At 42.5% G+C, this 17,803-nt stretch overlaps 1 protein-coding gene across 2 annotated transcripts in view; it reads left to right on the forward strand.

Annotated features, from left to right (window-relative positions):
- phip (pleckstrin homology domain interacting protein) overlaps positions 1 to 17,803 on the forward strand; it is a 249,777-nt gene that overhangs the window by 222,295 nt on the left and 9,679 nt on the right. For both annotated transcript variants that reach the window (XM_070885586.1, XM_070885587.1), the window contains 3 exons: positions 856 to 1,019; positions 11,117 to 11,382; positions 14,783 to 14,941. In XM_070885586.1, coding sequence (XP_070741687.1) covers positions 856 to 1,019; positions 11,117 to 11,382; positions 14,783 to 14,941 — 589 coding nt within the window. The remainder of the gene's footprint in view (positions 1 to 855; positions 1,020 to 11,116; positions 11,383 to 14,782; positions 14,942 to 17,803) is intronic.

Here is a 17,803-nt window from a genome sequence, read left to right on the forward strand (position 1 = left end):
TAAAAAGATAAGAGCTGTAATGGCTAGCAAAATAGCCAATAGACTTGCTCATTTCTACTGTAAACAGCGGGAAATGACAATACAATCCAACCACCCACCCACCCTGACACGTGCAACACATCTCTGAACTTCTTGACAAAATAAGTCGTCATTTTCAGTGGAGATGTGCACATTGTAAATTATTGTCCTTTAGCTACAAAGCAGTGCTGGTTGATACTGTAAAGTTATAGTCCGAGGCATCAAGTCACAGGTTGCATTGTGCTGAGGTGAAAGAAAGAAGAGCTTGCATTTAGATAGTGCTTTTAACGATCGCAGGACTTCCCAAAGTAATTCACAGCCAATGAAGTACTTTTTTTTTTTAAAGAGTGCAGTCTCTGTTATAATGCAGACACACACACACAAGTCAATTTGCGCACAGCAAGGTCCCACAAACAGCAGTGAAGTAAATGACCAGATAATCTGTTTTTGTCATATTGGATGAGAGATCAATGCTGGCCAGGACACCAGGGAGAACTGTCTTGTTCTTTGAATAGTACCAAAAAAGTCTCCATTTATGAAGGAGTTGCAGAATTCACCAGGAATGCATAAGTTGTGGATGATGTGATGTAATAAAAAAAATAAGTTGCCCAGTTTACCATGCCGCCAGGACCCAGTCATCAAGCCTCACCTTGGAGATGTCATCCTTAATTTCATGTAATGAAATAGTCTATTCAACAAATTCCTAAAATAATATAATAAATTGGAATACATTATCAGGCTTACTATGATAAAATTACTTTTGTGTTATTTAGACACTTAAATAGGCATTCATAATACATTGGTCTAGTCTTATAATTAAATGTTCATTCTCACCAGATCTACAGTATGAGTTTACGACTGTCGGCATTGTTTGAAGAACACATAAGCTCAGTCATTTCTGATTATAAGGCAGCAGTTCGATTTTGTTCAAGAAAGAAGCCTTCCAGCCAAAGGCAGAAGCGAAGAAGAAGTAGCTCTCCCTCGAGCAGTGCTGCATCAAGGTATATTCATTCAGTGTAGTCAAAGGATAGGTGATAAACTACTGTGCCATTCTTTTCTATTAACTATGTCGCCATTAGGTATAGAGAACATGAAAGTGGTTTTATTTTGAGGGTACAGATACAATATTAGTTTGTCGTCTTCTGGAAACAGACTGAATATTAAAACCAATAAATTGTCATGGAAGACAATTTGAACAAAGCTGTGTAACCAAAAATTGACAAACCTGTTAACCTACTCGAGTCTCAAAGTATTAGCTAACTGTTCCTGATGATACATATAGCAGCCCTCTTAATGAAAGCTCTTAAATTATTTAGATTGTTTTCACCTGTTGGGCAAGATTTTCTTAATGCTACCAGTCTAGAGCAATAATGACCGCTTAAAGCTTTAGGGCTCAATTTTCAGCACCAGTGGGCAGCAGTTTTTTGGCGTCTGCTGATTTTTTTTGAGCAATCTTGATTTTGCAACTTTCCACAAAGTTTGTATGCCAGCGGTGACTGGTAGCACCGGATTTTTTGTACGTCAGATGTTTTTGGCACAGGTCTGGGTGAAAACTGATTCCCGCGCCGTTTTTGTCCATTTCAGCGGTTTTCCCCAACACCGATTTTTTTTTAAGGATGGCACAGAGTGGCCTTAAGTACCAATCAGAAAAACCCTTTTTTAAGTTCAGAAAATCGGCACTCTGGTCTATATTGGAGCTGTTTCTTTGCAGTTTAGTCTTGTTCATAAAGATAGTTTATAACGATCATGTTAAAGTGCGTTCTTTTTTCATCTCTTTACATTAAAGATTACTTGTTTTGGTGTTGGCCCCCCCGGTCCTGCTGCAATCCTGGGTCGAATACCCCCTCCACCCCCGCTCCTGGTCCCGCTGCAATCCCGACCCGAATAACTGAGCAGACCTAGGGCTGGATTTTTGGCTTTGATGTTTTTGGGGTGATAATGGTGGCGTGGTAAGTTTGGATAGCTGAGCCCTGCATCAGGGGGTGCAGCATTAAGGGAGGCATTGTACACCTCTCTTGGTGCGAGGATGGGAAACTCCCGAGCTAAAGAGTTGGGCCGGGAGCGCTCCAAGAATCTTGCGTGAAGGGGGGAAGCCTAAAAAAAAACCCTCAAAACATTGCCCACACCACCACAAATTGCAAAAGAAAATAAAAGAAAAAAAACAATCACACTTATCTTAGGAGTACATTACTTACCTCTTCGCCGACGGGATGGTTGGACCGCCCTCATTTCCGAGGTGGTCAGTGCGAGGCGTGCTTCCGGGCAGACGGGTCAGGCAGGAGTTCAAACTTGCGCTGGTGTCGCAACCAGGGGTGTTGCCTACCACTGCAGCTGTTCCGGGCTGCTCCGCAACACCACAAAACCGAGGATCGCTGCGGGTCGCTTGAGGCTAACCATCTGGCCAAAACACCTCATTGCCGCAGCTCCGGGGTGTAAAACGGAGTAGAGAAGTCCCGGAAATCCAGCTCCTATTGTCTCCAGTAAAATTGTGGAGCACCATTTCTGAGGTTTAAAGGAGAAAGGGGGAATATCACTTTGCCTATGATAACAGGAGTGTACAAGAGCTGATCTCTATTGGATACAGATTTAAAATTGCGTGATTCGGTTGAATGATAAACAAGTTAGTCATAAGCATATTATAACATCAGAGTCAGCAATTAGATTTTAGAAAGGATTTCGACAAACCGAAACCTGGCATGCTTTCTGTAATCTGTAGTTCTGATTGGGCAAGAAGTACTTTGTTACTCTTCTCAGTTCTGAGAAACTTTTTGGAAGTAATTCCTTTTTAAAATAAAATAAAATGAAATTTAAAAAATTGCAGTCGGCTGCATAGCTGTGGAGTACATCGATGTCCGAACGGAGTGCGCACTTTCCTGTTGCGAGGACCCAAACAAAAAGTTGCTGTCAGATACTAGAGTTGTGGCCCATGGATTCCAGGGACGCACTGTGTGAGTAAGCATACCCGGGATCACGTGGGGCGGTGCTCCAATCAGGAAACACAGATCTCATTCTCCCTCACTAGATACTGTGGTATTTTCTTGGGAGAATATAGCAGCTAATGTTCTTATGCATTTTTTATGCGTTTTGTACCACGAAAAGTGATCTGAAGATGCAGTGAGGGGGGTACGGGAAATGTTTTTGTTTTGATTCACAAAACTCTCAATTCCCCGAACTGGCCCTCCCTCTATCCAATCTGGATTTGCATTCCTTTTCATGTATATTTAAACAAAAAAGTACCAGCCGAAGATTTTTTTATCGACAGGTGTACCCTTCCGCTGTGCAAACAAGCTGCTTGCACCAGCCATAATATTTTCATGAATAATTGCTGGGCAGATAATGAGCAGTTAGCCCAATTCTGCACCAGCAATTAGGATTTCAATGTCGGAACTTGACAGATTGCAAGTTTGGGATTTAGCGCATGCAACTTGCTGTCCATTTCAAAGGTGGTATGATGGCATATTCCGAGAGTACGCCGTCATACTGATCGCAAATTCTGACCCAGTGTATTGTATTAAAATATGACAATTTTTTGAGGAAATAACAAAACTTACTGATGAAGGAAATGCCGGAGGTGTTTTGTATATGGATTTTCAAAGGCATTTCATACAGCGGATTTGCTGATAAAAGTAAGGTGCAAAGTATTAAAGGAGGCTGTGGCAGCATAGATAGGAAGTTGGTTAAAGGATAGAAAACAAAAGTAGTGTTTAATAAATGCTTTTTGGACTGGTGAGATGTCAACAATGATGCCTTCCCACAGTTAAATGGTTTGCACCAATGCTGATCTCGATATATATATGATCTGAATGGGTATAGGAGGCATATCAAAATTTGTAGACAACAGAAAAATATTGAGCATGGTTAACTGTGAGGAGAAATGTAAATAAGTTCAGGAGGACATAGCAAAGCTAGTCGATTCAGCATATAAATTGGGATGAAATTTAATGCAAAGAAATTTGAGGTGATACATTTTGGAATGAAGAATAAGGAGAGTAAATATATATAAACTGGTAAAAGAATAGAACAGATAGACTTGTGGTTTATCATACACAAATCTTAAGTTGTTAGTGAGTACAATGGCAAAGGAATAATACTAAAGCTCGACAAATAATTGGTTTGGCTGTAGTTAGAACATTGTGTTCAGTTTTGGGCACCCTAATTTAGGAAAGTCATGGAAAGGTCATAGATTCATTAAAGTAATGTCCGGGATAAGGTGCTTTAGTTAGGCTAGAAAACTGGTGCTCTTTTTGCTAGAACAGAGAAGTTAAGAAGAGATCTGATAACGGTGCTCAAAATTATCAGGCTTTCAATAAGATAAATAGGGAAAACATATTTCCACTGGCGATTGAGTCAGTACCTAAAGGGGATCATTTAGATCATCACCAAAAGAACAAAGGGAGATGTTATGAGAATTGTTGATGCAGAATTGTTGGGAGAACATGGGTAGAGGATTGGCTAACTAACAGAAAACAGAAAGTCGGGATAAATGGGTCATTTTCCAGTTGGCAAACAGTGACTAGTGGGGTACCACAGGGATCAGTGCTGGGGATCAACTAGTTACAATCTATATTAATGACTTGGATGAAGGGAATGAGTGCAATGTAGCCAAGTTTGCTGATGATACAAAGATGGGTGGGAAAGCAAATTGTGAGGAGGACACAAAAACATCTGCAAAGGGATATAGACAGGCTAAGTAAGTGGGCAAACGTTTGGCAGATGGAGTATAATGTGGGAAAATGTGAGGTCATCCACTTTGGCAGAAAAAATAGAAAAGCAAATTATAATTTAAATGGAGAAAAATTGCAAAGTGCTGCAGTACAGACACCTGGGGTCCTTGTGCATGAAACGCAAAAAGTTAGTATGCAGGTACAGCAAGTAATCAGGAAGGCAAATGGAATGTTGGCCTTTATTGCAAGGGGGATAGAGTATAAAAGCAGAGAAGTCCTGCTACAACTGTACAAGGTATTGGTAAGGCCACACCTAGAGTACTGTGTACAGTTTTGGTCTCTTAAGGAAAGATTTACTTGCAGAGAAGGTTTACTAGATTGATTCCGAAGATGAAGGGGTTGACTTATGAAGATAGGTTGAGTAGGTTGGGCCTATATTGATTGGAATTCAGAAGAATGAGAGGTGATCTTATCGAAACCTGGTGCGTGGAGGAGGCGTGAGTCCGGGGTCGGCGACAGGCCTATAAAAGGCCCAACGCGACGGCAGTCGGGAGGTGCGTGGAGGAGGTGTGAGTCCGGGGTCGGCGACAGGCCTATAAAAGGCCCAACGCGAATGCAGTCGGGAGGTGCGTGGAGGAGGCGTGAGTCCGGGGTCGGCGACAGGCCTATAAAAGGCCCAACGCGCCGGCAGTCGGGAGGTACATGGAGAGGCCTGGCTTGTGCAGCTACAGGGAGAAGCAAAAAAGAAATAGAAAGAAACAGAAAAGTGACGTCACAGCCAAGGGGGTAGGTGATTGGCTGGTGATTGGTGAGTAGTTTTTCTTTTTTCTCTTCTACAACAGTGAGTAAACTTTAGCATTGTTGCTAATTTAAGTGTATCTAAGGGTTAAGTCATGGCAGGAGAGCTCGGTCACGTGATATGCTCCTCCTGTACCATGTGGGAACTCAGGGACACTTCCGGTGTCCCTGACGACGACGTGTGCGGGAAGTGTATCCGCCTCCAGCTCCTGACGGTCAGTGTTGCGGAATTGGAGCTGAGGGTGGATTCACTCTGGAGCATTCACGATGCTGAGAATGACGTGAGTAGCACGTGTAGTGAGTTGGTCTTACCGCAGGTGAAGGGTCCACAGCCAGATAGGGAATGGAAGACCAGCAGGAAGAGCAGTGCAAGAAAGGTAGTGCAGGGGTCCCTTGCGGTCATCCCCCTGCAAAATAGATACACCGCTTTGAGTACTGTTGAGGGGGATGACTCATCAGGGGAGGGCAGCAGCAGCCAAGTTCATGGCACCGTGGCTGGCTCTGCTGCACAGGAGGGCAGGAAAAAGAGTGGGAGAGCGATAGTGATAGGGGATTCAATTTTAAGGGGAATAGATAGGCGTTTCTGCAGCCGCAACCGAGACTCCAGGATGGTATGTTGCCTCCCTGGTGCAAGGGTCAAGGATGTCTCGGAGCGGGTGCAGGACATTCTGAAAAAGGAGGATGAACAGCCAGTTGTCGTGGTGCACATTGGTACTAACGATATAGGTTAAAAAAAGGGATGAGGTCCTACGAGACGAATTTAAGGAGCTCGGAGCTAAATTAAAAAGTAGGTCCTCAAAAGTAGTAATCTCGGGATTGCTACCAGTGCCACGTGCTAGTCAGAGTAGGAATCGCAGGATAGCTCAGATGAATACGTGGCTTGAGCAGTGGTGCAGCAGGGAGGGATTCAAATTCCTGGGGCATTGGAACGGGTTCTGGGGGAGGTGGGACCAGTACAAACCGGACGGTCTGCACCTGGGCAGGAGCGGAACCAATGTCCTCGGGGTAGTGTTTGCTAGTGCTGTTGGGGAGGAGTTAAACTAATATGGCAGGGGGATGGGAACCAATGCAGGGAGACAGAGGGAAACAAAATGGAGACAGAAGCAAAAGACAGAAAGGAGATGAGTAAAAGTGGAGGGCAGAGAAACCCAAGGTAAAAAACAAAAAGGGCCACTGTACAGCAAAATTCTAAAGGGTCAAAGTGTAATAAAAAGGCAAGCATGAAAGCTCGGTACCACAATGCAAGGAGTATTCGGAACCCAGGAGAGGGCTCTGAGCTAGTTAGAATGGGTGAGAGCTCAGATGAACAGGACCCCAAGAAAGAATGGAAAAGGCAGGAGGCAACAGAGCAGAGTAGCACTGGGGTAAGTGTAAACCACAAGGTGATAGGAAGGGACAATATGTATGAATATAAAGGGGCTGCAGGAGGGGTCAAAACTAAAAATCATGTTTTAAAAACTAGTATTAAAACACTCTACCTAAACGCACGCAGCATTCAAAATAAAATAAATGAGTTGACGGCACAAATCATTAAAAATGGGTATGATTTGGTGGCCATTACAGAAACGTGGTTGCAGGGTGGCCAAGACTGGGAATTAAATATACAGGGGTATCTGACAATTCGGAAAGATAGACAAGAAGGGAAAGGAGGTGGGGTAAATCTGTTAATAAAGGATGATATCAGGGCAGTTGTGAGAGATGATATTGGCTCTAATGAACAAAATGTTGAATCATTGTGGGTGGAGATTAGAGATAGTAAGGGGAAAAAGTCACTGGTGGGCATAGTTTATAGGCCCCCAAATAATAACTTCACAGTGGGGCGGACAATAATCAAGGGAATAATAGAGGCATGTGAAAAAGGAACGGCAGTAATCATGGGGGATTTTAAGGTAGACAAGTCCCCTGGTCCTGATGAAATGCATCCCAGGGTATTAAAAGAGATGGCGGAAGTTATAGCAGATGCATTCGTTATAATCTACCAAAATTCTCTGGACTCTGGGGAGGTACCAGCGGATTGGAAAGAAGCTAATGTAACGCCTCTGTTTAAAAAAAGGGGGCAGACAAAAGGCAGGTAACTATAGGCCGGTTAGTTTAACATCTATAGTGAGGAAAATGCTTGAAGCTATCATTAAGGAAGAAATAGCGGGACACCTAGATCGGAATAGTGCAATCAAGCAGACGCAACATGGATTCATGAAGGGGAAGTCATGTTTAACTAATTTACTGGAATTCTTTGAGGATATAATGAGATGATGGATAGAGGTATACTGATGGATGTGGTGTATTTAGATTTCCAAAAGGCATTCGATAAGGTGCCACACAAAAGATTATTGCAGAAGATAAAGATACGCAGAGTCAGAGGAAATGTATTAGCATGGATAGAGAATTGGCTGGCTATCAGAAAGCAGAGAGTCGGGATAAATGGGTCCTTTTCGGGTTGAAAATCGGTGGTTAGTGGTGTGCCACAGGGATCGGTGCTGAGACCACAACTGTTTACAATATACATAGATGACTTGGAAGAGGAGACAGAGTGTAGTGTAACAAAATTTGCAGATGACACAAAGATTAGTGGGAAAGCGGGTTGTGTAGAGGACACAGAGAGGCTGCAAAGAGATTTAGATAGGTTAAGCGAATGGGCTAAGGTTTGGCAGATGGAATACAATGTCAGAAAATGTGAGGTCATTCACCTTGGGGAAAAAAACGGTAAAAGGGAATATTATTTGAATGGGGAGAAATTACAACATGCTGCGGTGCAGAGGGACCTGGAAGTCCTTGTGCATGAATCCCAAAAAGTTAGTTTGCAGGTGCAGCAGGTAATCAGGAAGGTGAATAGAATGTTGGCCTTCATTGCAACAGGGATGGAATACAAAAGCAGGGAGGTCCTGCTGCAACTGTATAGGGTATTGGTGAGGCCGCACCTGGAGTACTGCGTGCAGTTTTGGTCACCTTACTAAAGGAAGGATATACTAGCTTTGGAGCGGGTACAGAGACGATTCACTAGGCTGATTCCGGAGATGAGGGGGTTACCTTATGATGATAGATTGAGTAGACTGGATCTTTACTCGTTGGAATTCAGAAGGATGAGGGGTGATCTTTTAGAAACATTTAAAATGATGAAAGGGATAGACAAGATAGAGGCAGAGAGGTTGTTTCCACTGGTCGGGGAGACTAGAACTAGGGGGCACAGCCTCAAAATATGGGGGAGCCAATTTAAAACCGAGTTGAGAAGGAATTTCTTCTCCCAGAGGGTTGTGAAACTGCAATTCTCTGCCCAAGGAAGCAGTTGAGGCTAGCTCATTGAATGTATTCAAATCACAGATAGATAGATTTTTAACCAATAGGAAATTAAGGGTTATGGGGAGCGGGCGGGTAAGTGGAGCTGAGTCCACGGCCAGATCAGCCATGATCTTGTTGAATGGCGGAGCAGGCTTGAGGGGCTAATTGGCCTACTCCTGTCCCTAATTCTTATATTCTTATAATGAGGGGGCTCGACAAGGTGGATACAGAGAGGATATTTCCACTCATAGGGGAAACTAAAACTAGGGGACATCGTCTCAGAATAAGGGGCCACCCATTTAAAACTGAGATGAGGAGGAATTTCTTCTCTCAGAGGGTTGTAAATCTATGGAATTCTCTGCCCCAAAGAGCCGGGCCGGGAACGCTGCAAGATCCAGCTCGGGACAAAAAAAAACTGAAAAAACCCCACCGCAAGAACATTCCCAATACATAGCCACCACAATATAAAACGCAAAAAAAATTAAAAGTAAGAACAATCACACCTACATTAGGACTGCTTATTTACCTCTCTGCAGTCGGTATAGGTTCACCGACCGATTTCTCAGGTGGTCGCTGTGGGGCATACGGGTCGAGCAGGAGTCAAAAATCACCCCAGTTTCGCAACTAAGGGCGTTGCACACCAACACAGCTCTTGCGGGCGGTGCTGCTCCGTGCCACCACAAAACCGGCCCTGAAAACCCCCGCGGGGCGCTGGAGGCTGACCGCCCGCTCAGAAGACCTCATTGCTGCCATTCCAGGGCGAAAATCCGACTCTAATATCTTTTAATAGGGAAATGGATAAATATTTGAACGGCAGGAAAAGGTGCCAAGTGGATAGCTCTTTTAAAAATCTGCTTCACAAGCAATGGGGAGAATGGCCTCTTTCAATGTTGGGAAATTTGGTGATGCTAAGTAGTCAAACTTTCACAAATTAATTGAGGCAAAGTCAGTGTTATCACGTGTTGCACAGTGAAGTGAATCAGATCAGGAGGTTGGTGTGCCAGAACACAGAGAGTGGTGAACCTGTGGAATTCTCTACCACAGAAAGTAGTTGAGGCCAATTCACTAAATATATTCAAAAGGGAGTTAGATGAAGTCCTTACTACTCGGGGGATCAAGGGGTATGGCGAGAAAACAGGAAGGGGATACTGAAGTTTCATGTTCAGCCATGAACTCATTGAATGGCGGTGCAGGCTAGAAGGGCTGAATGGCCTGCTCCTGCACCTATTTTCTATGTTTCTATGTTTTAACACTGATTTGAATCATCTCACAATTTTTTGATCTCCGCTGTGATTTTAGTAGAAGGTGCAGAGCAGAAGTAAAGTGATTTGCAGAGGGTGGGAAAATTGGAATGGTAAGTCGCCCCGAGCAAGTATAGTGTCCTTTCACTCTAGTTGAATTGAGTAGTACTGGCAGAAGCCTGGTTGCTGGTTGCATGCCTGTCCTCATGGCTGCATAATCATACATGTCTTACACAATTAGCAAGAGGAGGAAATCAAATGTAAAAAATATTGAGACCCAGAATATAGAGATATTGGGAAAAAAAATTATCTTCCTGAGGTTTGAGTTTATTTTTAATAGCAATTCAGCAGGAATGTAGAAAAGTTTCTCTTGAACGTGATGTTAAATAAACTGAGTTTGCTGAGGGTCGATAACCAGCGTAGGCCGATTTAAGATCATTGGCAAAAGAACCAGGAAAGAGAAGTGGATTTTTTTTTTTTGCGAGTTATGATGATCTGGAATATACTACCTGAAAGTGGGGGGAGAAACAGATTCAATAATGACTTTTAAAGGGAATTGGATACATTCCTGAAAAGGGATAAAATTGCAGGACAATGGGATAAGAACAGGGGTGTGGGACTAATTGGATAGCTCTTTCAAAGAGCCAGTACAGTCACGATGGGCTGAATGGTGGCATCCTGTGCTGTAATGGCCTATAAATCGATGAATTGGATAGGTGGGTTGGTATTGTTGGTGGAGTTGAAATACAGCACAGATGTTCTGACATTGAATTAACAAAAATTGACAAACAAGGAGCAGGTTTTTTTTTAAAAGAGATGAAGGGACAACGTAGGAATAAACAATTTTTGTGACTTACTATTTAATCGTTATTTGATTCAATGTTTTCAAACAAGTGGTGATGTGAATTTAAATTAGTTTCTGACTGACTTTTATTTCGCTGAATGAATGTAATAAGAGATAAGAGGGTAAACAATGGCATTTCTTACCTCTTCCCTTGAATAATGTGAACAAAAAAAATCTTTCAGTCAAGAGTTGACTGTGTAATTTGAAAATAACCTGCTGTTAATGTGAAGTTTTCAGTTGTTGATATATAATGACAGTCCGTGTTTTAATTACAGCCCTGAAAGGAAACAAAAGTTTTTAAAAGCCCAGGCAAAGACAGAGCAACCCATTTCTTCACCTTTATCTATGCCTGTGAGATCAACAAGTATGAAACCCTCTGTTATTCAGGCCAGCGGCAAGGCAGGTGAATCTGCTTCTGTGGTCCGTACCAGAAGCACAAGGCTACGTCAGGGGATCACCTCTGGGACTGAAACACCATCGTTATTAGGGGCAGTGGCAGCAGTTTCAAAGTCTTCTGTTGCCGCATCAACAGGAATTGCAAGTAAGGAAGAATTTTGTTGCTGAATGCCTTGTTTTGGATTGGCAATAGAATTCCTAATGTTACTGTGCCGCAAACAACTTGCCAAATAAAATGCAATAGTGTTGCTGCTGTTTTACAAACAGGTGGCCAAGGAGGCTGCCGCTGTGTATTGCTACCAGTAACAACCGGACTCAATCCATAGTATAATGACAAATAGAATCATGTGCAACTTGACAAGGAATAAGAAAACTACATTTAAATAAAATGCAAGTATACATTGCTGTACCCCATTTTAAGCAGGTGTAATGTATTTTACTTTCTGAATACTAAAGGGTAGCTTTTATGAGTTTGAGATTAGTGGAAGAAAATCCTGCAGGGCCTGCTCACTCTGACCCAGATTCCCAATATCCTTTCCTGGACCATGTAGCTGTGCCTTGGGAACTCAAGTTTGTAAAATCTCCTTGAAAATTGACAAACATTTATTTTTTTTGCAGATTTTCATTATGTTTCCACTGTTTTTAATTAATGTGATTGCTAAACTAGTTGCACCAGCTAAACATTGGGGAGATAGAAGACATCTTCAGTACTCACCACAAACTCAGCACGCACGCCACCAGTTTCATCCCCTGCCCAGCCACTCTTTTAGTCTGTACTCGACTGTTTGCAACCATGGCAACTTGTTTGACCCTCTTGTCTTCACACACATACCCTCCCCACCCCATCACCTGGATAGGCGACCGTACTTTAATCTACAATGGCTCAACTCTGTGGAATTCCCTCCCTAAACCCTCCAAGTTCCTTATGATGCTCCTTCAAACTCACTTCTTTGAACAAGCTTTTAATAATTCTTCGGGCGTATGCATCGCTGGAAAAGCTGGCATTATTACATAGAAACATAGAAAATAGGTGCAGGAGTAGGCATTCGGCCCTTCGAGCCTGCACCGCCATTCAATGAGTTCATGGCTGAACATGCAACTTCAGTACCCCATTCCTGCTTTCTCGCCATACACCTTGATCCCCCTAGTAGTAAGGACTACATCTAACTCCTTTTTGAATATATTTAGTGAATTGGCCTCAACTACTTTCTGTGGTAGAGAATTCCACAGGTTCACCACTCTCTGGGTGAAGAAGTTTCTCCTCATCTCGGTCCTAAATGGCTTACCCCTTATCCTTAGACTGTGACCCCTGGTTCAGGACTTCCCCAACTTTGGGAACATTCTTCCTGCATCTAACCTGTCTAAACCAGTCAGAATTTTAATCGTTTCTATGAGATCTCCTCTCATTCTTCTGAACTCCAGTGAATACAAGCCCAGTTGATCCAGTCTTTCTTGATATGTCAGTCCCGCCATTCTGGGAATCAGTCTGGTGAACCTTCGCTGCACTCCCTCAATAGCAAGAATGTCCTTTCTCAAGTTAGGAGACCAAAACTGTACACAATACTCCAGGTGTGGCCTCACCAAGGCCCTGTATAACTGTAGTAACACCGCCCTGCCCCTATACTCGAATTCCCTCGCTTTGAAGGCCAACATGCCATTTGCTTTCTTAACCGCCTGCTGTAACGGCATGCCAACCTTCAATGACATGTATCATGACACCCAGTTCTCGTTGCACCTCCCGTTTTCCTAATCTGTCACTATTCAGATAATAATCTCTCTCTCTGCTTTTACCACCGAAGTGGATAACACCACATTTATCCACATTATACTTCATCTGCCATGCATTTGCCCACTCACCTAACCTATCCAAGTCACTCTGCAGCCTCATAGCATCCTCCTCGCAGCTCACACAGCCACCCAACTTAGTGTCATCCGCAAATTTGGAGTTACTACATTTAATCCCCTCGTCTAAATCATTAATGTACAATGTAAACAGCTGGGGCCCCAGCACAGAACCTTGCGGTACCCCACTAGTCACTGCCTGCCATTCTGAAAAGTACCCATTTACTCCTCTTTGCTTCCTGTCTGACAACCAGTTCTCAATCCATGTTAGCACACTACCCACAATCCCATGTGCTTCAACTTTGCACATTAATCTCTTTTGTTTGGGACATTGTCGAAAGTCTTCTGAAAGTCCAAATACACCACATCAACTGGTTCTCCCTTGTCCACTCTACTGGAAACATCCTCAAAAAAATTCCAGAAGATTTGTCAAGCATGATTTCCCTTTCACAAATCCATGCTGACTTGGACCTATCATGTTACCTCTTTCCAAATGCGCTGCTATGACATCCTTAATAATTGATTCCATCATTTTACCCACTCCCGATGCCAGGCTGACCGGTCTTTCATTCCCTGTTTTCTTTCTTCCTCCTTTTTTAAAAAGTGGGGTTACATTGGCTACCCTCCACTCCATAGGAATTGGTACAGAGTCTATAGAATGTTGGAAAATGACTGTCAATGCATCCGTAGGAATTGGTACAGAGTCTATAGAATGTTGGAAAATGACTGTCAATGCATCCGCTATTTCCAAGGCCACCTCCTTAAGTACTCTGGGATGCAGACCATCAGGCCCTGGGGATTTATCGGCCTTCAATCCCATCAATTTCCCCAACACAATTTCCTGACTAATAAGGATTTCCCTCAGTTCCTCCTTCTTACTAGACCCTCTGACCCCTATTGACCCTTATTGCACATCTCTAGTTGCCTTCTCCTTGAATCACTGTAGTGTAGTGGTTTGATACAACTGAAAGGCTTACTAGGGCACTTCAGAGGGCAGTTAGGTGATAACCATGTTTGTATGAGATTGGATTCAGTGTAGGCCAGACTAAATAAAGATGGCAAGTTTCCTACCCGAAAGGACACTAATAAACCAGTTGGGCTTTTTTGACAATACGACAGCTTCATGGTCACACTTACTGATAACAGCTTATTATTTCCAGATTTTTTAAACTGTTCAAATTCTCAAACTGCCATGGTGGGATTTGAACTCCCGTTCACTAGATCACGCTCAGATCCTCCATCCTCATCAGTTTGAACTTCCACTTCCCTCTTTCACTGAATGCTGCTCAATTCTCCCAACCCTCATGCCCCCAATGCAACTGAGCTGGAGGACAGGACTGTGTCAGCTACTCTGTGATTGGTTCACAAGGGATTGTGAGATGAGAATCATCCACTTCTTCCACCACCAAGATCCATGTAGTGGTCTGGTTTTTTAATCCCTCATTATGCAAAGAGAAATTTGAACATCGTTCTCAGGAGCCAAGTACTCTGTCACTTGAGTTATCGGATCCAGAATCAGTATCTGTTATTTACAACTGAATGTTTAATAACTTATAACTATGTGAACCTTGCTATGACAGTCTAGTGCTTTACAGCATCTGCAAAAAATAACACTTCATTGGAAATATCAAATGCAATTATTCTAATGGTAAAAGGAAAGACAATGTATTTAAGACTTTTTTTCTTTTCAATATCTATTTTAGCAGACAGTAACGCTAAGCCATTGAAAGCCCAAAACAATCTCTGTAATCCTAAACTATCTGAATCGAAACCCAATATTCAGACTTCATTGACAGATGAAGAGCCTGAGAAAAAGAGGTTAACACGTAGAAATAAATCAACACCGTACAAACAACCTAAAGGCAAGTATCTGAAAGCTTGCTTCTGTAGTCAAATATCTAACTGGTTGTTTTGGTGGTTACAACTTAGTGGGGAGTAAACTGTGGATGTGTAGTAACCTGTTCACATGTTTCAGCCAGAACATGTCACTGACCTAGCTAACCAGTTCATTATCAGGATGTTGAAACAGTTTGGGTGGAGATAAGGAATAATAAGGGGAAAAAGTCACTGATGGGCATCGTCTATAGGACCCCAGCAGTAGCAACTCTGTTGATCGGACCATGAAATAGTGGGGGCTTGTAAAAAGGGAACAGCAATAATCATGGGTGATTTTAACCTCCATATTGATTTGGACGTATCAAATTGGTCAGGGTAGCCTTGAGGAGGAGTTCATAGAGTGCATAAGGGACAGATTCCTTGAGCAGTATGTAACGGAACCAACCTGGGGGCAGCTATCTTAGATCTGGTCCTGTGTAATGAGACATGATTAATAAACAATCCCCTTGGAATGAGTGATCATAGCATGATTGAATTTCAAATTCAGATGGAGGGTGAGAAAGTTGGATCTCTAACCAGCGTACTAAGCTTAAATAAAGGAGACTATGAAGGTATGAGGGCGGAGTTGGGTAAAGTGGACTGGGAAAATAGATTCAAGTGTAGGACGGTTGATGAACAGTGGTGTACATTTAAGGAGATATTTCACAACTCTCAAGAAAAATATATTCCAGTAAGAAGGAAAGGGTGTAAGAGAAAAGATAGCCATCTATGGCTAACTAAAGAAATAAAGGATGGTATTCAATCAAAAATAAGGGCATACAGAGTAGCCAAAACTAATGGGAGAACAGAAGATTGGGAAGCTTTTAAACGCCAGCAAAGAATGACTAAAAAGTAAACCAGCACAAAATATAAAAACAGATTGCAAGAGTTTCTATAGATATATAAAAAGAAAAAGAGTGGCTAAAGTAAATGTTGGTCCCTTGGAGGACGAGTACAGGGAATTAGTAATGGGGAACATGGAGATGGCAGAAACTCCGAACAAATATTTTGTATCAGTCTTTACAGTAGAGGACACTAACAATATTCTAACAGCGGGTAGTCAAGGGGCTAAGGGGGCGGGAGAAACTTAACACAATCACAATCATTAAGGAGGTGGTACTCAGTAAGATAATGGGACTAAAGGCAGATAAATCCCCTGAACCTGATTGCTTGCATCCTAGAGTTTTAAGAGAAGTAGCGGCAGGGATTGTGGATGCATTGGTTGTAATTTACCAAAATTCCCTGGATTCTGCGGAGGTCCCAGCGGATTGGAAAACTGCAAATGTGACGCCCCTATTTTAAAAAGGAGGCAGACAAAAAGCAGGAAACTATAGACCAGTTAGCCTAACATCTTTGGTTGGGAAAATGTTGGAGTCCATTATTAAAGAATCAATAGCAGGACATTTGGAAAAGCAAAATTCGGTCAGGCAGAGTCAGCATGGATTTATGAAAGGAAGTCATGTTTGACAAATTTGCTGGAAATTTTTGAGGATGTAACGAACAGGGTGGATAAAGGGGAACCAGTGGATGTGGTCTATTTGGATTTCCAGAAGGCATTTGACAAGGTGCCACATAAAAGGTTACTGCACAAGATAAAAGTTCACGGGGTTGGGGATAATATATTAGCATGGATAGAGGATTGGCTAACTAACAGAAAACAGAGAGTCGGGATAAATTGTTCAATCTCTGGTTGGCAATCAGTAACTAGTGGGGTGCCGCAGGGATCAGTGCTGGGACCCCAACTATTTACAATCTATATTAATGACTTGGAATAAGGGACTGAGTGTAATGCAGCCAAATTTTCTAACGATACAAAGATGTGAGGAAAAGCAATGTGTGAGGAGGACACAAAAAATCTGCAAAAGGACATAGACAGACTAAGTGAGTGTGCAAAAATTTGGCAGATGGAGTATAATGTTGTAAAGTGTGAGGTCATGCACTTTGGCAGAAAAAAAATCAAAGAGCAAGTTATTATTTAAATGGAGAAAGATTGCAAAGTGCTGCAGTACAGTGGGACCTGGGTGTACTTGTGCATGAAACACAAAAGGATAGTATACAGGTACAGCAAGTGATCAGGAAGGTCAATGGAATTTTTGTCTTTATTGTAAAGGGGATGAAGTATAAAAGCAGGGAAATCTTGCAACAGCTATGCAGGGTATTGGTGAGGCCACACCTTTTGGTTTCCATATTTACGAAAGGATATACTTGCTTTGGAGGCAATTTAGAGAAGGTTGACTAGGTTGATTCCGGAGATGAGCGGGTTGACTTATGAGCAAAGGTTGAATAGGTTGGGCCTCTACTCATGGGAATTCAGAAGAATGAGAAGTGATCTTAGCAAAACGTATAAGATTATGAGGGGGTTTGACAAGGTGGATGCAGAGAGGATGTTTCCACTGATGGGGGAGACTAGAATTAGAGGGCATGATCTTAGAATAAGGGGCCACCCATTTAAACCTGAGATGAGGAGAAATTTCTTCTGATGGTTATAAATCTGTGGAATTCACTGCCTCAGAGAGCTGTGGAAGCTGGGACATTGAATAAATTTAAGATAGAAATAGACAGTTTCTTAAACGATAGGGGGTTATGGGGAGCGGGCAGGGAAGTGGAGCTGAGTCCATGATCAGGTCAGCCATGATCTTATTGAATGGTGGTGCAGGCACGAGGGGCCGTATGGCCTACTCCTGCTCCTATTTCTTATGTTCTTATGTTCTGTTCTTATTATTCGTATTATAGTAAAGGGAGTCTTCTGTTAAACGTAATATAAGAATCTGCAAAGAAAGAACTCGTCTGGTCAATATGTGTTAATAACATCATAAAGATAGTTCGGAAGATTTCTTATTTCCAACAAA

The sequence above is a fragment of the Pristiophorus japonicus genome, chromosome 7 (genome assembly GCF_044704955.1).
Source record: "Pristiophorus japonicus isolate sPriJap1 chromosome 7, sPriJap1.hap1, whole genome shotgun sequence".
Classification (NCBI taxonomy): Eukaryota; Metazoa; Chordata; class Chondrichthyes; family Pristiophoridae; genus Pristiophorus; species Pristiophorus japonicus.